Raw genomic sequence first — 22051 nt, forward strand, 5'->3', positions numbered from 1 at the left:
GCAGGAGGTACAAGCGGGACTTTGGGGATAGAGAGGACTCTGGGAAGAAGGGAGAGGCGCCAGGAGACAGAGAACAAGTAGGATGTACAGGTGTAGAGGTAACAGCCATGAGACACGTGGCAGAACGAGAAAGACTCATTACGATTGACGAAGTTGCTCACCAGACTACTTCTCTGTTGCTAAAGAAGCCATAGCTCTTAACTGAGACACAAGACCACGACTCAGCCCAGTCCACCTGCTCTCTAATTGATTACTTCAGTACTGTGTCAAACTTGCAGACAAGACAGGCATCAACCCTGCTCTCGGGAAGCTTACAGCATATCAAGGTCTCTACGGTATTTAACTACATCTGTCTAACTGCAATGTTACACAGACAGTAACCCTACAAACGAGGTACTGTGAGGGCGGGTGAGGCCAGTTAATCTAGCAATAGGCGGAGCGACGAGGAAAAGCGGGGACAATTTCCCTCAACACTTGTTTCCCCTCAACACCATAGCCTTGCATATGCTAGGCAAGAACTCTCCTGCCAAAGACAGTAATTTTCATTTTTTACTTTGAAATATTTGACTGTATTAGACTGTATACGTGGACCATGAGCACACCGGATGCCCACAGAGGCCAGAAGAGGGCATCAGATCCCCTGGAAATGAAGTTACAAGTGGTTGTGAGCCACTCTGAGTGCTGGGAAACAAACCCGCATCTCTGCAGAGCAACAAGTGCTCTTAATCACTGAGCTACTTCTCCAGCACCTGTTTATTTTTAAGACAGGGCCTCACCATGTAGATTGGACTGGCTGGTCTGTATAGTGACCAGTTACATTCTAGGCCAGCTACAGATATACAGTGAGACCCTGTCTTAAAAACAAAACAAAAACTCCGTCTTAAGTGTTTTAATTATAATCCACTTATTTCTCACATGCTGACCTCGGCCAGGTACCCACCTGATCAGGGAAGAGCCGGGATTCTGACTCTGGCTCTGGCTCTGACTCCAGAATCTGCACTCCTTGTTTCATTCATTCAAAATTTACTTTCGGTTCTAAGACAAGGCCAAATGTCGCCTAGAATCTGTGCTCTTTGTTTTAGCTCTTTTCACGGTGAGGGTCTTGAGTGGCCCTGTATGGTCGGGAACCCATAGAGCCAATGCTGATGAGCAACTGGTCCTCCTGCCTCCACCCAGGCCAAGCTATGACTACAGGCATGGGCCGCCCACCCAACCAGCATCGGTGCTCCCATCAGTTCTTTACTCTTACTTATGACAACGGTTTCTACTGAGTTTATGTTCCAGGGCTGGAGAGGAAGCTCTTTCAGAGGACCCAGGTTCAGTTCCCACCCATGTAAGTGCCTCATAACTTCCTGTTGTGACTCCAGTTCCAGGAGATCTGCACCCCCTCAGGTTCCTGTATGCACGTGGTGGACATAAATACATGAGGGCAAAACAGACATACACATTAAATAAATCTTAGCCAAAATGTGTAACACTGAAAGTTAAAATTTCTTACTGTGCGTTACCTACTACATGTAACCCCTGACAGCCATTGTTCAGGTGGAAACACTAAAGCAAATCAGAGCCGTCTGTCTTCGAAATGACATTATCCAACTTCCGAGAAAGCTTAAAAGGCCTTTAACTTACTCCTTTGAAAGGATTTGGGGTAAAAGCCTTGCTCACTTGGTCATGTGATCCACGCAAGGTAGGACCTAAGGGGTTATCCCGTGTCAGAGCGGATGAAAAGGCCGAGGCTGAACCGCGGGGTCCTAGCGTCAGGCCGCCCTAGGCCTGGACCTGAACAGTAGCCTGCAGGGACGCGACGCCACTCACCTGCAGGCCGCCAGTCGCCTCCCTTAGCTTTCGACTTTCCCGCCTGACTGACGGCCGTTCCGACGCCATCGAAACCGCGTCGGCGCGTGACGTCACGCTTCCGCGCCGGAAGTTGGCGGCCCGGCGGCCCAGCTGGAAACAGTCGGTCGAGATAGCGAGGCTGTCCCAGATTCCATACTAGTCAGTCGGAGGGACGAGTGAAGGCCCGGAGCCGAAGTCTGGGAGAAACCCAGCTCCTCCCAACACAGAGCCTGCTCTCAGCGAAGATGGCGGGGCCCGAGCTTCTGCTCGACTCCAACATCCGCCTCTGGGTGGTCCTGCCCATCGTTATCATCACTTTCTTCGTGGGCATGATCCGCCACTACGTATCAATCCTGCTGCAGAGCGACAAGAAGCTCACCCAAGAACAAGTGTCTGACAGGTTAGTACCCTTCTCCTGTCCTGCCGCCCTCGCTCCCGAATGACCTTCGTCAAGAAAATAACGGATTTTATCACTTTCCCCGAGTTTACCTCTCGCCCCTTACTAGTAGGTTGACCTTGGCGGTTATCTCTGTTTCGCTTTTCCTCTGTAAAATGGGGTTAATAACAGTACCTACCTAACAGGTAGAGCAGTCATGTGGCTTGAATTAGATGATAGCATTTAGCACAGGGCCTGGAACGTACTAAGGGTTCAAGTAAATGTTAATACTGCTAGGCTAATAGCCAACCATCAGTCAGGTTTTCTGCTCCATTCTTTTGTTAGGAGTGTCTACTGAAAGCCAGATGCATTATTACCGTTAGTCCTGCAAACATCTAGCCAAGCGATTTTCATTCCACCAAAAACTGTAATGGTCTGCTTAGCTGCTAAGAAATGAAGTGCCTGGAGAGACTGCCACAGAGAGATGTAGGGATTGTAATGATCGTGTCGGCTCCTGGTGTGGAGGCAGGCTCTTTTCTCACATGCCTTCTTACACTGTTTTTCTATGGAGACAGAACTTTGACACATAGCCTCAGTACAGATACATGCCGCTCTACATTAAAATAAATAACAGTTTTCAGTCACTTGTTCTAATCATTTTCAGAGACTATCTGAAGAAAGACTATCTTTTTTTTTTTTTTTTGGTTTTTCGAGACAGGGTTTCTCTGTGGTTTTGGAGCCTGTCCTGGAACTAGCTCTTGTAGACCAGGCTGGTCTCGAACTCACAGAGATCCGCCTGCCTCTGCCTCCCAAGTGCTGGGATTAAAGGCGTGCGCCACCACCGCCCGGCAAGAAAGACTATCTTTACATGCCCAGATTGCCTAGGAATTGCTTACTTTAACAAAGAGTGTCAGGTTCAGGCATTTCTACAGAAAACAGTGATGAAAAAAATCCCTTCTGTTTTATTGTATCTAAAAGTTATTTTCAGCTATGCAGTGGTAGTACACACCTTTAATCCCAACACTCAGGAGGCATAGGCAGGCAGATCTCTGTGAGTTTGAGCCAGTCTGGACTACAAAGAGAGTTCTAGGACATCCAGGGCTGTTACATAGAGAAACCTGTTTTTTTTTTAAAAAAAAAACAAAAAAAACAAAAAATCGCTTCTTAAGCAGTGAGATGGTAATGTAATCCAGTTGGTACAGCAATTGCACTCTGTACATGAAGTCCAGGTTTAGATTCCCCACCGTGCATAAGGCTGATGTGTCAGTGCAAGCCTTATAATCCCAGGAGTCAGAGGTGGAGCAGGAAGATCAGAAGAAGCTCAAGCTGCCTGAGGTCTGATAGTCAGCCTGGACTAAATGAGAACCTGTCCCCCAAAATATGCAGCTTTGTCATTTTCAGTTGTCTTTCCTACTTATGCTGAGAATAATAATAATAATCAGCCAGCTTTATGAAACATTCTACAGCAGGTGCACTGGTAAGCACTTACATTTATTAATTTATTTAAGACCCAAAGCAGGGCCGGGCGGGGCGCACACCTTTAATCCCAGCACTCGGGAGGCAGAGGCAGGTGGATCTCTGGGAGTTTGAGGCCAGCCTGGTCTACAAGAGCTAGTTCCAGGACAGGCTCCAAAGCTACAGAGAAACCCTGTCTCGAAAAACAAAAAAAAACAAAAAAACAAAAAAAAAAACAAAGCAACTCAATGTGGTAGACGCTATCATCTCACTTTGTGGAAATTGAGACTTTAGTAATATGGATGACAGTCAGGACTTTAAGACAGATATCGTGGTGCCCAAGCTTAGGCTGTTTCCATTCTCCAGTAGTAGCCACTATGATTATTTTTGTATGACTTTAGTTTTGAAACTGACTAGAGACACCCCCTCCTTGAAGCTAACCTTAGGAAGTTAGCCTTGTACAGACTTGAAAACTATAAAAGATGGAAAATTAGGAGAGCTCAGACATTTAAATTGTATTTCTTTTTTTAAAATATCTATTTTTGCTGAGCATGGTGGCACACACCTTTAGTCCCAGCACTCAGGAGGCAGAGGCAGGTAGATCTTTGGGAGTTATAGGACAGCCTGGTCTACATAGTGAATTCAAGGATAATCAGAGCTGCATAATAAAGAGACTCTGTCTCAAAAAACAGAAAAAGGAAAAAAACCTTTTAATTTTGTTCTGTGATTGTTTGCTTACTTGTGTGTGTGTAGTGCCTGTGGGAAGCCAGAGGGCGATGGAGCTGGAGTTACAGATAGTTGCCATGTGGGAGCTAGGAACTGAACCACAATCCTCTGCAAGGGCAGCGTGTGTAGGCTGGAAAGATGGCTCAGTGGTTAAGAGCACTAGTTGCTCTTCAAAAGGTCCTAGGTCCAATTCCCAGCACCTACCTGGTGGCTCCCAGTTGTCTGTAGCTCTAGTTCCAGGGAAATCGACACTGTCTCACAGTCATACATGCAGGGCAAACCCAATGCACTTAAAATATAAAAATAAACTAATTATAAAAAACTAAATATAAAAAAAAAACAGCAAGTGCACTAACCACTAAACTACTTTTCCACCCTCATTCTTTTTTTCTTTGGGTTTTTCAAGGCAGGTTTCTTTGGGTTTTTCTCTGTACTTTTGGAGCTGTCCTGGTACTCGCTCGGTAGACTAGGCTAGCCTCAAACTCACAGAGATCCGCCTGCCTCTGCCTCCTAAGTGCTGGGATTAAAGGTGTGTGCCACCACTACCTGGCTTCATTCAGCATTTTCTATTTTCTATAAATTAATTCTCATTTTATCCTCACAATTAAACATGTTATCCTAAACCCTCTTTTACAGTTAAAGTTACTGTTAAAGAAAAACCAGAGAAATTAAACGGCTTTCCCAGAGTTCTTGGGGTTAGAATTTTGTATTGACACTAACCCAAACTGATCATAATTGTACGCTGCAGTTTTCTACCCTGCTTCACCTTCCAGTCTTACAGTGATGGTTCTGAAGGGCAGACCCACAGCTCTTTTTCTACTTCCCAGATAAAAGTCACACTTGGTGCAATGCATATATGAAAACTTTTGTTTGATTTTCAAGAACTTTGATTTTTTTGTTTGCTTGTTTTTTCGAGACAATGTTTCTCTGTGTAGCTTTGGAGTCTGTCCTGGAATTCATTCTGGAGACCAGACTGGCTTCAAACTCACAAAGATCTGCCTGCCCTTGCCTCCTGAGTGCTGGGATTAAAGGCGTGTGCCACTGCTGCTTGGCTTTCGAGAACTTTTTTAAAGCAGCATAATGCCCTTGTAATTCTCAGTTGACACAGAAGAGTGGTGAGATGCTTTGTATTTCGTAAGTGCATATTTGTGCATAGCTGTCCTGCAGGGTGTCGTATGCACTCCTGTCTAGCTGTAAAATCACAGGCAAGTCAGGTATAAGGAAAGCAGATGGATGTCACAGAGGCAGTGCTGTCTGTGAATGCTATACTACTTGGCAGAGAAGTCTACACAGAACCAAGTTGGATTTTCCCTGTTTACTGGGTGTTTTCCTCTCTGTAAACTTAGTAAATAAAAAGCCTGTGCTCCTTGCACACTGGAATTGGGTTTGTGCCTTAGATAACTAGAACAGGAGTTAGATGAGGAATGCAGAGCAGTGAAGGACATAGGGCAATTCTTTGTTACATAACTGTTCCCACCATTGATGATATCATAACATCTCTGAATCAGTGAGAAATGATAGTTATGTGCCATTTCTCCTCCACACTGTTATTGTCACAACCAGAAAGTTCCCCATATGCCAACATGGTGGCTCACTCCTAGAATCTTAGAGGGGAAACTGAGGTAAGAGGATCACTATGAGCTTGAGGCCAGCCTGGGCTAGGGAGTAAGATGTTGTCTCAGATCCTCAAAATAGCCAAGTATAATGGTACATACCTATAATTCAGTGCTTGAGAGGATGAGGCAAGATAATTAAGACTTCAAGGCCAACCTAGAGTATAGGAAGCACTATCTCAAATGATAGTTGCCTATATTTCTATAAGGCCTCTAGAATATACTATGCCTGTGAGAATCACTGCTTTAGGGAACATCTGTAGTTGTCATTATTCCATCTCTTAAGTGGGGTGTTTGGGTCATTCCTACTCTGACATGGTACAACTGCCCCACCAAAAACTGTACACGGGGCTAGAGACCTTGCCTCCTGAGTGCTAGGATTAAAGGCGTGTACTCTTTCTGAGGACCTGAGTTCAGTTCCCAGCATTTGTGTCAGGCAACTCATAACTGCCAATAACCTCAGCTCCAGAGAATCTGACGCCCACTATTGAGGAACTTGTAAACACACACACAAACAAACACAGAGCATTCATTCACACAGATATACACAAAAATAAAATTATTTTTAAAAAATGTTCTTTATTGTAAAATATTTCTCTAAATACAGCATGAATTGATATTAGCCTAAAAAAATCACAAAACGGGACGTTTGATAACTTAAGTAATTAAACTTTTGAAGGCAAAATTTAGCTATGGGTCAGGTGTGGTAGTACATGTCTTTAATCCCAGCACTTGGAAGACAGAGGTAGGTGGATCTCTTAAGTTTGAAGCTAGCCAGGTCTATATACTGAGTTCCAAGCCAGACAGGACTATAAAGTGAGACCTTGCCTAAAAAGAGTATTAACTATGATTTTTTTTGTGAAATGCATTAAACCAAAAATGAAATATACATGGATAGAACGCATTAACCTATATCTGGAGACATAATGTATGTAAAAAAATGGTTCTTAAACTCAAAGAATATATTGATTCTTTAGAGAGAAAAGCAAATGAAAACAGATCCTTGGGGATTGGGTGTTTCCGTTTGCAATCACTAACTGCAAACTAAAGTTGTGGGCAGTATGATAGCCCAGCCAGTAAGTGCTTGCCAATAGCCGGACACTGAGTTCAGTCCCTAGAACCTACATGGTGAAATGAGAGGACCAACTTCTGCACTGCCCTCCAAATGTGCCCCATAATGATCACCCCTCCCAAATAGATATATTTTTGTTTTCCTTTAAAGACTCAAGTTTTGCCACATGTAGGGGTACATACGTTTAATCCCAGCACTCAGACAGCTGAGACAGAAAAATCATAAATTCAAGAACAGCCTATGTGATTTTAAAAAAAAAAGCCAGGACTACGTAGTAGTGTACATAGACATATTCTAAGAAAATGTCTTTTAATTTCAAAATGCCAATGCTACCCAGTACAAGTACCTATTTTTAGATATTTATGAAAGTGAAGATGCAAAACTAGTATTTTCTTTCAGAATTTTTTTTAAAAATATTTATTTATTTATTTATTTATTTATTTATTTATTTATTATGTATACAATATTCTTTCTACGTGTATGCCTGCAGGCCAGAAGAGGGCACCAGACCTCATTACAGATGGTTGTGAGCCACCATGTGGTTGCCGGGAATTGAACTCAGGACCTTTGGAAGAGTAGGCAATGCTCTTAACCACTGAGCCATCTCTCCAGCCCCTTCTTTCAGAATTTTTACACTATGGGGAGTGTAGCGATGGAGCTCAGCTTCAGAACTTGAGCAAGTGAACCTTGCCTTGATCACCATCCTCAGCCTCAACTCTGCAGAGTTCCTAAGCAGTTTCAGTACAAGAGCTTAGCTGGGGTTCTGCCATCACAGTGTCTGGGAAAGTTCTGGCTTACCGCACAGTGAAAACGCTTCTGCAGGTGGCCAGTGCTGTGCCCCCGTGCCACTCTGTGGAGGTCAAGGCTCTGCTCTCATAGAACTCCAGTCCAAGTGATAAAACAGACAAAGGAACTATAATAAATACCACCAACCCAGTACCTAGAATGCTCCAGGGCCAGCAGGAATCACTTCAAATGAGATGATAGGGCCAGCAAGATATCTCAGGCCCAGCAGATAAAGGCGTTTGCTGTCAATCCTGACCTGATGACCTGAGTTTGATCCCTAGTGCTTACATGGTGGGAAAGAGGACTGACTCCTGACCAGCACACATGTGAGATGGCTGGTGCGCGCGCGCACACACACAGTAATAAATGTTCAGAATAAATCCAGTCAGATGATAGATGACAGACTCAGCTTAAATCCCTTCAGTGTTTTACTTCTTATAAAGTCATGGCCTTATATAGTAGGTTTCTTACCGTCTTCAATGGTCTGGTTTGTTTGTTTTTAATGTGTATAAGTGTTTTGCCTGCATGTATGCAATGTGTATCATCTGTGCCTAGTGCCCTCAGAGTTCAAAAGAGGAGGTCCAGCCGGGCGTGGTGGCGCACGCCTTTAATCCCAGCACTTGGGAGGCAGAGGCAGGCGGATCTCTGTGAGTTCGAGACCAGCCTGGTCTACAAGAGCTAGTTCCAGGACAGGCTCCAAAACCACAGAGAAACCCTGTCTCGAAAAACCAAAAAAAAAAAAAAAAAAGAGGAGGTCCGAACTGGAACCAGTTACAGTTGGTTGTAAACCAACATACGGATGCTGGCAGTTGAACCTGAGTCCTCTGCAAGAGCAGAAAGGGCTCTTAACCACTGAGCCATCTCTCTAGCCCCCAGTCTGGGTCTTGCCACCTCTTGCTCATTTTTTCTTGTGTATGACCTATTGATTTTGTTATAGGGCTCATACCTACGACATTCTGTGCTTTAGCTAGGCAACTCCCATTCATCCTTAAGATTCCTACCCATGGAGCTGGAAAGATAACTCAGTGGTTAAGAGCATTTTTTTCTTGTAGAGGACCTGGGATCGATACCCAGCACCCATATGGTGGCTCAACATGCACTACAACCATAGGTTTATCCAGTTGAGGGGATCCAACGCCCTCTTCTGGCCTCCAAGGGCACCAGGCACACAGTGGTACACAGACATACATTCAGGCAAAGCATGCATATACATAAAATAAAATGGTAAAAGATTCCTACCTAATCCTACATCCTCAGCAGTTTCCTCTTGCATCGCTCTCTCTGTCATACACTCCCAAAATGCCACCAGTCTCCTAGGACATGACAGTTCACTTTCACATTCGCTCCTATAGTTGGTGTTTTCTTTTTGTTTTTCGAGACAGGGTTTCTCTGCAGCTTTGAAGGCTGTCCTGGAACTAGCTCTTGTAGACCAGGCTGGCCTCGAACTCACAGAGATCCACCTACCTCTGCCTCCTGAGTGCTGGGATTAAAGGCGTGCGCCACCACCACCTGGCTGGTATTTTCTTTTCTTAGGCAACATCTTGTGTAGGTCAAGCTGTCCTTAAACATGCTGTGTAGTGAAGGATGGCTGGGATTATAGGGATCTACTATCACACCGAGTTTATTTGTTGAACTTCTTTTTTTTCCCCAGTAGACTTTAAACATCATGGAAAGTTTGCATAGTTTTTTTTTTGTTTTGTTTTGTTTTTTTCCGAGACCAGGTTTCTCTGTAGCTTTGGAGCCTCCTGGAACTAGCTCTTGTAGACCAGGCTGGCTTCAAACTCACAGAGATCTGCCTGCCTCTGCCTCCTGAGTGCTGGGATTAAAAGCGTGCACCACCACCACCCGGCTGAAGTTTGCATTTTCATATTTGTTTATGGTACTAACATGGTATCTGGCACTTACAAGTTTAAGAAATATGTGTTCAGTAAAAGTCTAATTCTGTGCTTGTACAGATGTAAGTGACAGTTTAGGAAATTGATATGACTTGCCCAAGATCATAGTTTATAAGTCACAGAAGGCCAAGGATGGTGGCACTCACCTTTAATCCCAGGGTTCGGGAGGCAGAGCAGGCAGGTTTCTGTGAGGCCAGCCAGGGCTACATGGTGAGACTGTATAAAAATAACAGAGCTGGTATCTGAATACAGACAAGAGATTATAAAAGTCTCCAAATTATTTTTTTAGAACATTTTTATTATTAGTTTATGTGTATGGGTGTTTCAGCTCCATGTGTGTCTGTGCATGCACTGTCCAAGGAATCCATAAAGAACATTGCATTCTGTGGAACTGGAGTTAGAGATAGTTGTGAGCTGCCATGTGGTTGCTGGGCTTTCAACTCAGGTGCTCTGGAAGAGCAGTCAGAGTTCTTAACCAGGCCCAAGTTTCCTAGTTCCTACTGTCTGTCTGGACTTAGCTTCTCACAGAACAGCATTGGCACGTAGTACATACTTAGAGCATCTGTAGCCAGCTCCCAGAGGACAGAAGATATCACACATCTCTGCTGTGGGCCTGTGTGTAAGGCAGACAACTGTGGACTGTCGTGAATCCAAGAGGAGGGAAAGCAGCTGGAGTTCCACTAGGTGGAAGATGAGCTCAAGGAAGGAGCTGAGGCATGATGTAGTAAAACTGGCAAGTGGAGCTGGCAGCAGAGCAGGCCCAGCACACGCAGCAGCTGGGCCTCTAGAAGGTGGCAAGCCGACCCTGCTGGCTCTGACTGCTGGGAGCCTGTGGCTTGTGCCGAGCTGAACCAGAAAGCTGACAGTGGTTTTCTTTTTTTCTTTTTCTTTTTTTTTTTTTTTTTTTTGGTTTTTCGAGACAGGGTTTCTCTGTGGTTTTGGAGCCTGTCCTGGAACTAGCTCTTGTAGACCAGGCTGGTCTCGACTCACAGAGATCCGCCTGCCTCTGCCTCCCGAGTGCTGGGATTAAAGGCGTGCGCCGCCACCACCCGGCTTCTGCCTACACTTTCAGTTTTCTCACTTTCCAAGAATTTCCACTGACTTAAGGGCTCCCCTCCCCATTAAACAACTTTTGGAAACCGTGAGGGAAGGGCAGTATTTTTACTTCGGTTGCATATTATTTGCCCTAAAGATCACCAATAATGAATTCAGTAACTGCTGAAGAGTTTGAAGGAAGTTGGTCTGAGTCCTGGGTGTGTCAGGTAATGGCCTTCTTGAGCCTAGGCCTGTCCTCATTTCTCTTCGTCCTTTGCCCTCGCCTTTCTCCCGCTCCTGCCTCCAAGTCTTTGGAGCACTAGCCATCTACTCTTTCCTTGCAAGGAAAGTTCCTTTGTGACTCATGTCGAATCCAGAAAGGCTAAGTGCAATGTCCCAGATTGTCTTCCGCAGAAACCTTTATTTGTTCAGGACACAGTCCCTTTGGTAGAGTCCTTTTGTGAGAAGCTGAGAGGCAAGTTGAAGATGGTCCATTGATTTTTCAGGGTTTTGGAAAGTTTCCACACCCAGCTGTTGCCAAAATCGGTCCTCTCTTAGGCTTAAGTGGATCTTCTGCTCCACCCTCTCATTTCTTCTGGCGTTTCACAGTTTAACATCTCTTTGTCTTGTGTTTTCCAGTCAAGTCCTAATTCGAAGCAGAGTCCTCAGGGAAAATGGAAAATACATCCCCAAACAGGTACGCGCTCATCTCTTATGAGAAAGCTCCACCGTTCACCTCTGAGGGCAGTAGAAACCTAGACGCTTTACAAGAGGACTCTTGAGAAAACTGGAGGGGGCCACCCGGTTATTTAGCTGCAGCCTAGTTGTGTTTGCTGTCACTGTGCCCTCACCCTTCTTAGGAAATGGTTTTTAAGTGTGACTTAGCTAAAGTGTCGGATTGGCTGCCAAGGAGACTGACAGCTCAGAGTGTAGAAGTGTATTCCAGGGCCTTTAGTCGGTCCCCTGGGCGATAACTTGACAATTAACTGTGTCACAATTCTCATATTTAAAAAGATTTTCCTTTTTCTACTAGTCTTTCTTGACACGAAAATATTACTTCAACAACCCAGAGGATGGATTTTTCAAAAAAACTAAGAGGAAGGTTGTGCCACCTTCTCCTATGACAGGTATGTTTATTGGACGTGGGTGCTTATTTAAGCGTTGAGGAGATAGGGATGGAAAGGACTTCAGAACCATCTAATTGGGGTATGATGGTTTTTTGAGGTTCTTTCAGTGTCTGGGATGGAAGCCAAGACTTCTTACATGCTAGGTGAATACTCTCCCACCGAGCTGCATGCATCCCAGCCCCTAATATACAGGTGTTTGCAAGTGGAGCCCTCTTTTTTCCAATAAATCCCTGAATCCCAGTGTCTCAGCTGATGTTGGGGAGGTCAGGGCCGTTGTCTCTGGTCTGTCTTCCTATCAGTCCTAGATGTATTGCTGGCAGATGGTACCCTGCATCTTCTGCCTGAATGGTGAGCTCCTTCCTTCCCAAGAGCAGTTGTTCTTGATTGCCCACACTAACCTACAGTCCTGAACTGACTTATGTGCCATTCCTGTTTTGTGAAAACTACATGTAAAGTGAACCAAAGCAGTCTGCTCTTCTGGGTTGACAGTCTTTTCAGTCTCATTCTTCTAGCTGAGATAGCCAGCTCTAATCCATACAGACACTTGAGAGCATCAGATGGCCAGCATACATATGAAAAGATAATTACCTCACTAACCTAGCAAGATATCTTTTTAGTCTGTTAAACTGACAAAAATAAGAGTGTCCAAAGCCATGATTGTCAAGGTCAAAACAAGCTAGGTCCTGTTGCCATTGATAAGAATACCCAATAATGGGGTCTTGTTGATGGACAGTCTCTCTCACACACACACCCCGCCACCCACTCCTGGCAGTCTGTCTCTGGATATGGGGCCCAGGGCCTTGGGCATGCTACACTAGCATCCCAGTACTAAGCTACATCCCAGCCCCTAATACCTCTTAATTTGAAATGTATAAACCATTTGATGCAAATTTTCTTCTAAGAAGAATTACTCCTCAGAAACACATAAATAAGCAGATTGATCTATTAGCTATTACAAGGCAGCAGCAGCATGTCCTGACAGAAAAGGTTGAGATTGGAGAGGTCTAGGGCTGGAGAGATAACTCAGTACTTAAGAGCACTGACTGTTCTTGCAAAGGACCCAGTTCAGTTCTCAGCTCCATGTGGCAGCTCACAACTGTCTGTAACTCCAGTTCCAAGGAATCTGATGCCTTCTTCTGGCCTCTTCAAGAGGCCATGAATGCACAAATATATATGCAGGAAAACACCCACACATACACACACATATATTGAGATACCGGTACTATGACAATGTGGAAATTTTATCAAAAATTATTTTTTTCTTTTCTTTTCTTTTTTCTTCCTTTTTTGATATTGAGGACTGTTCTACAGCCTCCAGCATGGTAGACAGTGCTATGCCCCTGAGCTACATCTTCAGCCTTTGTTCATAAAATTATTAAATTTTGGAAGGCAAACGGAAAAGCAGAAAATATGCAACAGAGAGCTTAAAGGATCTAGAGAGTGGGTGGAGAGGAACTGTCTACATGTTATGCTCTTAGATTGTTTGAACTTCTACAGTAAACCTGATGGCTGTCCCGGGGGGCGGCACAGGCCTTTCATCCCAGCAGTCAGAAAGCAGAGATAGGCCAGGCTGGTCTACATAATAAGTCCCTATTGTTTAAAACCAAAACCAAAACGACTGTCTGGGTTAAATTTGGGAAGCCTCCACCAACAAAGGGAACTGTATTCTCTCCGCTTTTTTCTCAGATCCCACCATGCTCACAGACATGATGAAGGGGAATGTCACGAACGTCCTCCCCATGATTCTTATCGGCGGCTGGATCAACATGACCTTCTCAGGCTTTGTCACAAGTAAGTTAAGTCTGGAGTCCCTTTCCCAGTGCCACTGAGAACTAATGTCACAGCGTGGGCAGTGCCTTTTCTCGTGAAAATACCAACATTCTTTGAACAAAAATCTTTAGTTTCAAGCTAATTCAAAGTTTCCAGTGTAGATGCTTTGTAACTTAGGAGACTTGCTTTAGTTGTGTGTGTTTCTCACCTAGGCTTCAGTGCACGCTTCTTCCAAATGTTGGGTCATGGTTCATCCTGAGCACCTGCTTCCTCCACAGTCTAGAAACTAGAATCCTTTAGGAAGATGAGGGCAGAGTGACATTTTGGCTGTTCTGTTCTCAGAGGCTGCCACCTGTTTCCTTGTGGAAGTAATTTTCCAGAAGCTGGATGGCACCGAGTTCCCACCTCCTCGGGGAAAGAATGTGTGTGTTCGCACTTTGGCTGACTCGGGTGCCTAGGAACTTTCTTGAAGTAAAAACCTGGTATTTTCTTTTTGCTGCAGCTAAGGTCCCGTTTCCATTGACACTTCGCTTCAAGCCCATGCTCCAGCAAGGAATAGAGCTGCTCACTCTAGATGCGTCCTGGTAAGCCTGCTGGCAATGGGACCACAGCCAAGACCCCACAGAGTTTGAGTTTTCGTTTTATTAGAATGAGATTATTTCAGTTTGAGAGATTTTGCTTTTTCTTTCTTTACTTTTATTTTTTATTGTTATTATTTTTTTAATGAAAGTTCTATTTAAAATGCCACTGATGGACTAAAACAGTTTTGTGGGGTCTTGCCAAAAGAGATGGTTTATCAACCTGTCTTCTCAGATCTTAGGAACTCAGGAGTGAAGGTGTTGACTTCCTCCCACACTCCTCCAAAATGGAATGGTTAAGTAGTCTGGCCACACAAAGCTTTTTCGCAGCGCCCTGAAGCGGTTGAGAATGGAAGTGTGGGCTAGTCAGCTTTCTGTTACCGTGACAAATTCTTAGAGAGTCAGCTTCTAAAGAGGAGAGGTGGATCTCGGCTCACGGTTTGGAGGCTCAGTTCATGTCCCTCTAGTCTCGTGACTTTGGATCTGTGATGGGGTAGAGATGGCAGTGTCATGGAGTGAAGCTTCATGATCAGAACACAGAAAGAAAGAGGAAGAGTCCAGACTCCCACAGTCCCCTTCTAGGAGCAAGCTCCCAGTGACCTAAAATTGCCCACAAGGCCTCCATCTCCTAAAGGCTCCCCACCTTCCATTAGTACCATACACTAGGGCCCAAGCCTTTAATACATGAGCTTATCTGTGTGTGTGCTTGTTTTGCTTTTTGTGAGTCAGGGTCTTTCTACATAGTCCTGGCTGTCTTGGAACTCATTTTGAAGACCAGACTGGCCTTAGACTCACAGCAATCCTACTGTCTCTGCTGTGTCTTCCTAGTGCTAGGATTAAAGGCATGTGCCACCATGTCTGGCTAACACATGGACTTTTTAAAAGTACGTTCTAGATCCAAATTATAGAAATGTTTATACTATCATTTTCCTGAAATCCAGTCACCAGGCTGGGTGCTCTCCATATGTTACCTTATCCTCACAGCAGCCCTGGGAGGTCTGTGAAAGAATGGGCATAGGACCACACACACCCTCTCCATAACCAGAATGGGCATAGGACCACACACATCCTCTCCATAACCAGAATGGGCATAGAACCACACACATCCTCTCCATAACCAGAATGGGCATAGGACCACACACACCCTCTCCATAACCAGTACTCAGCACCTGTTTCCACTCCGTGGATAATACCAAGCCAGAATCTAAAACCATCTTGGAACTCTGGTCTGGTACCCGCAGTACAGTAACACTGACTTCTGTGGTCCTTCCAGACTGTTCTGTCTGTGACCTCTCAAGGACTGGCCTGAAACAAATTCAGTCAAGAAAAGGAGGAGGGTCTGGTAGCAATTTTGACTTCTCTGGTTTGAGCAGATCCGTCTCTGGTGTGTGAGCCCAGGGCAGAGCAGGTATAGGAGAGTTTTGGCCTTACCCTGCTTGGCGGGAGAAGAAAAGCTACACATAAGCCATGTGACTCCATTAAACTTTTCTCTGCCGGGCTCATTGGGTTGGAGAAAAGCTTAGTTTTCTTTTCTCAGCATTTGGACAGAAATGTATCCCACATTCTTGGATGGGCAGTGCAGCTGCAGTGTTTGCTGCAGTAGCACATGCACTGCTGCTGCAGACAGATCATCTGCATGGCGGGGCAGAGCATGTGCTCATCTGAGGTCTAATGCAGTAGCCAGAACCTACCCAGTGATGAGTCAGTCTTCCCATGTGGGCAGCATTTTTCATTCACCCTTTGGTTTCCATTGTGTGTAAGCACATTTATGGGTTCCCAAGCTGGATGGGAAACCTAAGATAAGGGCTAAATGATGAAATTCCAAAGTTGGACTGTGTTCCCAGTAGCCGTTATCCTCAGCACTGCAAATGCTTTCTCAAAGTCACCCCTGGTCCTCTGTGCTAAGTGGGAAACCTTTGACTTCGCTGGAGGATGTGGTTCAGAGTAGGCTGCCTCCTTCAATGTCACCTGCACGGTGTCAGAGGACGGCCTTTCTGTGTCACCGTGTCGTTTGTTCTTTGGTTGAGCCTTGGCTATCTAGAGCTTGTCTGGTTCTCACATACCGTGAGCAGCTATGGGTGGTGCCGGTGTGAGCTCTGTCCGTCTCCCTAATAACCGTCCCACTCTCCCCCTTGCTTTGCTAGGGTGAGTTCTGCATCCTGGTACTTCCTCAATGTCTTTGGGCTCCGGAGCATTTACTCTCTGATCCTGGGCCAGGATAATGGTAAGAGGCATAGTGGACTAGTGAGCAGCTGCTTCCTGTTGAGGCGCAGCAGTCAGGTGGGTCCTGCTGTTGGTTAGCATTTCTCCACATGGTGCTCCATCCTATGAGGTTCTGAGGAAAGCTCAGCCTGTACGCGGGCATTTCTCCCAGCAATCACTGAGCATACTCAGTTGCTCAGAGTCTGACACCTGTGAACCTAAAGCCAGAAGAAGGGCCTGGCTGGTTCAGCTCTTTTATTGAGCAGATTCCTCTCCGGTGCTAAGCTTGGCTCTTGTTCAGTGGTGAGGACCTCAGATACTCTATCCACTGTTTGCTTTTCTATACAGTAAGGTCTTAGTAGTTGCCCTGTGGGGTTAAGAGCAGATAAAAGATAAAGCAATGAAATACCTGGACATACAGCATTGCTCAGTAATTGGTGTCTATTTCATGTTGACATTTTTTTTTTCCAAGAAGAGAAAAGTAAAACTCTTTATCACCAAAGAGTATAAAAAATATTCTGAGTACAAACTGGGGAAGGTCCATCATTTTCAAAAACAATGAATGATATAATTAAATTATGGTTCACAAAATCAACAATATGGATGACACCATTGACAAACACAAATCTATACACACACACATATTATTGTTTCTTAAAGAAGAACAAGAAGGTTCTATTCAAAATCAATTCTTAAGAAATCACTGGCCATCACGCATCCTGTACACTCCTGTTCTCTCCTTTACCAATAATAGAAAATGGGTTGTGTGAGAAGGGCTGTTTCACCAAAATTTACAATTTTCACTTGAAGTCTTCTGATGTTTTTACTTTACAGAAAACTGATTTGATTATCATGTTGACATTTAAAATAAAGTTTAGAGTACCCTTTAGTTGTGTCTCTGTTCTACCTGCAATCACCCCCACTCCCTGGACTTTCCCAGAATCCCATAGCAGGTGTGAGAGGGCCAGTCAGTTGTCCAGTTCTCACACCCACCACCAAGTAGCTATAGTACTTTGTCACGCTCATTCTTCCACAAGGGTCCTGGGTGTCTGGGAGCCTTGGTCCTCACTGGACTTGTCTTATGCTGCAGCTGCTGACCAGTCACGAATGATGCAGGAGCAGATGACAGGAGCAGCCATGGCCATGCCTGCAGACACCAACAAAGCTTTCAAGGTATGTGGCGCTCCCTTTTCAGAGTTGCGGGGACATCACAGTCTTAACCAGTCCTCCCTTAGCCACAGCTGCACATTCTCTGGTCTGTGGCCCACATTCAAATCAATCCAAAATGAGGAGCATGTTCTGTCCCGCCCTACCCGGCACATAAATCACTTTGTCCAGTGTGTCCACACTGTATATGTTACCCACCTCATAACAGGGGAGAGGAGAGAAACTGTATTCACATTACTCTAATTAACAGTATACTCTTGTTTAGTTTTGAAAATATTTTTTAAATTTTATATGCATGTTTGTGTGCTTAAGATTATGTATGTATGTCCACCATGTGCATGCAGGAGCCTGTAGAGGTCAAAAGAGGCATCACATACCCTAGCACTTGAGTTATAGGCATGAGTTATAGTTGTGAGCTGCCATGTGGGTATAGGGAACTGAACCCAGGTCCTCTGCAAGAGCAGTCAGTGCTTCTTCACTGCAGAGTCTTCCCTCCAGCCCCCTTGGTATCATTTTTGTACAATAAATCTTACATTTTTTATGATAAAAGGTAAAAATAAGCCTGCCATGGTGGTCCATGAATTTAATCCTGGTAGAGGCAGGAGAATCTCTGAATTAGAGGCCACTTGGTCTACAGAGTGAGTTCCAGGATATCCAGGGCTACACAAAGAAACCTTGTCTCAAAAAAAAAAAAAAAATGTTTTATGAAAGCTCATCCAGCTGGGAGGCAGCTGGGCTCCTGCCTCACAAGATCCAGGGAGCTCACACATACAACTAGCCTTGCTCAGCCGCTGGTAAGAACAGTGGTCAAGCCATGCCGTCCCCAGCTGTCAGCTCAGTGGCAAGATCACCTCCCAGCCCTGTGTTCTCTTCTGTGCAGACAGAGTGGGAAGCTTTGGAGCTGACAGATCACCAGTGGGCACTCGATGATGTGGAAGAAGAGCTCATGGCCAGAGACCTCCACTTTGAAGGAATGTTCAAAAAGGAACTGCAGACATCCATCTTCTAACCGCGAGCGGGGTCCGCTGTGTTGGGAACTTGCAGTAGCACTTAACCTTGTAACTTCCGTGGAGCTGGAGCCTCTGAGAATAAAAAAGGAGGGTGCAGGGGCTGGCGGGTGCATAGCGAGGCTCGTTCTTGTCTGAGCTGGGTTCCCCTTTATGTTGGAAACTAGAGGAAAAGGAGTTCTAGGTGACTGCTGTCTTAAAGTTTGTAACGTTCTTCAGATGGCTCTAGTAGGGGTGTCAGAGAAAGGGGACTATCCCAAGCTGCTGAGAATATCTCAAAACTTAGCAAAAACTCCATGTTTGTAAGGAGAATTGTCAGCTATAGCCAGTGACTATGTTCAGTCAGCCTGACTTCCAGCCACAGTAAACTCCTGTTTTCTTAGGATCCAAACACCCTGCATTTTACCTTAATTTCTTGTTCATATTGTTTAACTTTCTTTACACGAGTTATACACATTTTCTCTCTACCAGAAGTTAGAAACTTTGGCTGAACAGCATAGAGCTCCCTGCCCTATTCACTTGAGCCTACAGAATGATGCAGAGTTGGGCGTCCCAGCCTTACTGAGATGAGCTCTTTCCAGACCGGATTCCCAGGGCGAAGGCAGACTCGGCAAACTTTTCATATCTCTTCATCTTTAGTCCAGTGAAAACAGGTGACCCTGAGGCACAGCCAGACTCTCAAGTGCCTTTGGGCTCATCAGAGATGGGTTACATAATACAAGTTCTTGATTGGAACTTGAGAAAATATCAACTCCATTGGCCAGTCAATGGTGCTGTACTGTAAGTGGCTACTCATTTGAATGAGTGACGTCATTTCCCAGCTCCTCTGGGCAGGAGAGAACTTACCCCTGTCAGGGCAAGAGGGCAGCTTCTGGCGGATAGGGAGGTCAAGGTGCCCAGGAGTCCTCTGTCCAGGGAAGTGACAGGGTGCCGTTTCTGTACCAAGAGGTGATGTGATTGCATGTTAAGTGCTGTAGCCAAGAACAAGTGACTCTTGACTCTAATTAAACAGCCCTGATTTCTCTTTGCCTGTGAAAGTGTTGCCTCTGTGGGTTCTGAGAGCTTTCTGCCAACAGAAGTGCCTATCTTAGAACAGGGCTGGAGGGGCTCAAGGTGAAAGAGATGTTAACCTTTGCCCTCTAAGAACTCATAAGGAAGGTCTATGGTTGTAGTTCAGTCATGGTATGTCAGTTAGTATACATTATCCACAACACACACACACACACACACAGAGAGAGAGAGAGAGAGAGAGAGAGAGAGAGAGATCTTTGAGAGAAATCTGCTTATTTTTATCTGTATGAGTGTTTGGCCTGCATCTAGGTCCCTGTACCACATGGGCGCAGTGCCTGCAGAAGCCAGAAGAGGGCGATGGATCCCCTCGAATTGGAGTTATAGCCAGTTGTGAGCCACCACATGGGTGCTAGAAACCAAACCCAGGTCCTCCACAAGAACACCAGTGCTCTTAACCCACTGAACGTCTCTGCAGACCCAAGAAAGATATTTTTGAGGTCGCAGAAACTCTGAATCTGAGGGCCAAAAGGCGGGGTGACTTGTGAGCCATCTCAGAAGCGATCTTAACAGTGGTGGCAAGGGATGGACAGACAGGAGTTGCTGCTGGGGTAGGTTGGGTGGGAGTGGAAGGGGCAGCGTGGGGTTCATGATCTATTCATAGAGTGCTAAGCAATAAAGGAACAAAGCTCTGGCACTACAGCACAGCTGATCTCTGAAACAGAGTCCAGTCTCAATAAATCAGTGCCTCTCCCCTTCTGTGTGTGCTGAGGATAGAACCGAGGACCACTGAACTCTGGGTTCAGCCCTTCGAAAGTTTTTTCTTTTCCTTTTTTTGTTTTGTTTTTGTTGTTGTTGTTTAGTTGGTTGGTTTTGTTTGGGGGCTTTATTGTATAGTCCTGGCAGCCTTGGAACTCACTATGTATTCTAATCTAGCCTTGAATTCACAGAGATGCATCACTTGTGAGTGCTAGGATTAAAGATGTGTACCACCACGCTCAACACCAGTCCACCCCATACTTTAATGCAGTCTCCAGAATTAGCAGATAAAGGTAGAGTAGTGGTTTCCAGGACTTGGGGAAAGGAGGATGGGAAATGACTCCTAAATCCAATTTTCTTCACAGGGTAATGTGTTAGATCCCTTATCATCACTGTGGTAAATGCCTAAGGAAATCAACTTAAACAGAAGAGTTTTATTTAGACTCTCAGTTTTGGAGGTTTCACTCTGTGGTTGGTTGTCTCTGGTTTCCGGGTCTGTTGGGAATCAGGAAAAGCTGAGGAAGAGCTGCTCAGAGAACAGCTGCCAGAGCGTGCAGGATAGGAATTCCCCCACCCCCCTACTCCCCTCCCCGAGATGGGTTCTCTGTAGCTTTGGTGCCTGTCCTGGAGCTAGCTCTTATAGACCAGGATGGCTTCGAATTCACAGAGGTCTGCCTGCCTCAGCCTCCCGAGTGCTGGGATTAAAGGCGTGCTCCACCAATGACCAGCCAGGATAGGGCTCTTGATGCTGTGAAGGGCATGCCCCACTGACCTAGCTTTCTTCCACAAAATCCATCTTAAAAGTTACATCACCTCACAGTAGTGGCACAAACTGGGGACCAAGCCTTCCACACACGGACCTTTGGGGAAGCTCCAGAGTGATAAAATATTCTAAAGCTGGATATGACAGGAGCGGGGGGACCCTGTGGACTTGTCTAGGATGTGTGTGGCTTTATTACATTCAGGAAGAATAAGCTCCTTGCAGCAGAGATGGTCCCCAAAACGGGTTACACAGAGCACACAGGCTTAAATATGACACACTTGGGTAACTTAGGGCTACAGATGTGTCTTGCTTTGTAAAGTGCTTGCCTAACATGCAGGAGGGTCCTGGGTTCAATCCGGAGGTAGAGACAAGTGGATTTCTGAATTAGACCAGCCTGATCTACAGAGAGAGTTCTAGGACAGCCAGGTCCACACAGAGAAACCCTGTCTCAACAAAACAAAAAGACCACAGGACGAAAGGAGAAAGGTCCTCAAGCCCCCAGCGTTTGCCATCAAGGTCTCCCATGATTGTAACCATGAGAGGACCTTTTAGGTATTCCAGATGAAGAATAGCAGAGAGACTCTTGTGACTTCTACCTGTGGTTGCCTCAGAGGAGTCAGAATGTCCCTCACTTCTCTGCTTTACCCCCTAGGGGTTCCACCTAGCCCTGCCTCCCTGCTCCCTTCCAACTTCTCAGCCCCTCTGCTTCCAAGAGTCAGTACAGGCAGATGAGCAAGCCTCAAAGCCCTGGACCCTCTTCCAAGGATGAGGATTGGCCTTGGTCTCTATATGTTGTTTGTTTTTCAAGACAGGGTTTCTCTGTAACTTTGGAGCCCATCCAGGCACCCACTCTGTAGACCAGGCTGACCTTGAACT

General features: G+C 45.4%; 2 protein-coding genes across 2 annotated transcripts in view; one reads left to right on the plus strand and one right to left on the minus strand.

Annotated features, from left to right (window-relative positions):
• Positions 1-1876, minus strand: part of Fancd2 (FA complementation group D2) — an 81498-nt gene extending 79622 nt beyond the window's left edge. The window contains exon 1 of the mRNA XM_057769132.1: positions 1816-1876. The gene's annotated coding sequence lies outside the window, so the exon portion shown is untranslated. The remainder of the gene's footprint in view (positions 1-1815) is intronic.
• Positions 1877-1933: 57 nt separating this feature from the next.
• Emc3 (ER membrane protein complex subunit 3) lies at positions 1934-19669 on the plus strand. The gene is made up of 8 exons (XM_057769079.1): positions 1934-2236; positions 11434-11491; positions 11828-11921; positions 13608-13712; positions 14194-14275; positions 16414-16493; positions 17562-17644; positions 18519-19669. The coding sequence occupies exons 1-8, from the start codon at positions 2082-2084 to the stop codon at positions 18645-18647; spliced, it is 786 nt and encodes a 261-aa protein (XP_057625062.1). The 5' UTR covers positions 1934-2081; the 3' UTR covers positions 18648-19669.
• Positions 19670-22051: the final 2382 nt, after the last annotated feature.

The sequence above is a fragment of the Chionomys nivalis genome, chromosome 1 (genome assembly GCF_950005125.1).
Source record: "Chionomys nivalis chromosome 1, mChiNiv1.1, whole genome shotgun sequence".
In the NCBI taxonomy this organism is placed as follows: Eukaryota; Metazoa; Chordata; class Mammalia; order Rodentia; family Cricetidae; genus Chionomys; species Chionomys nivalis.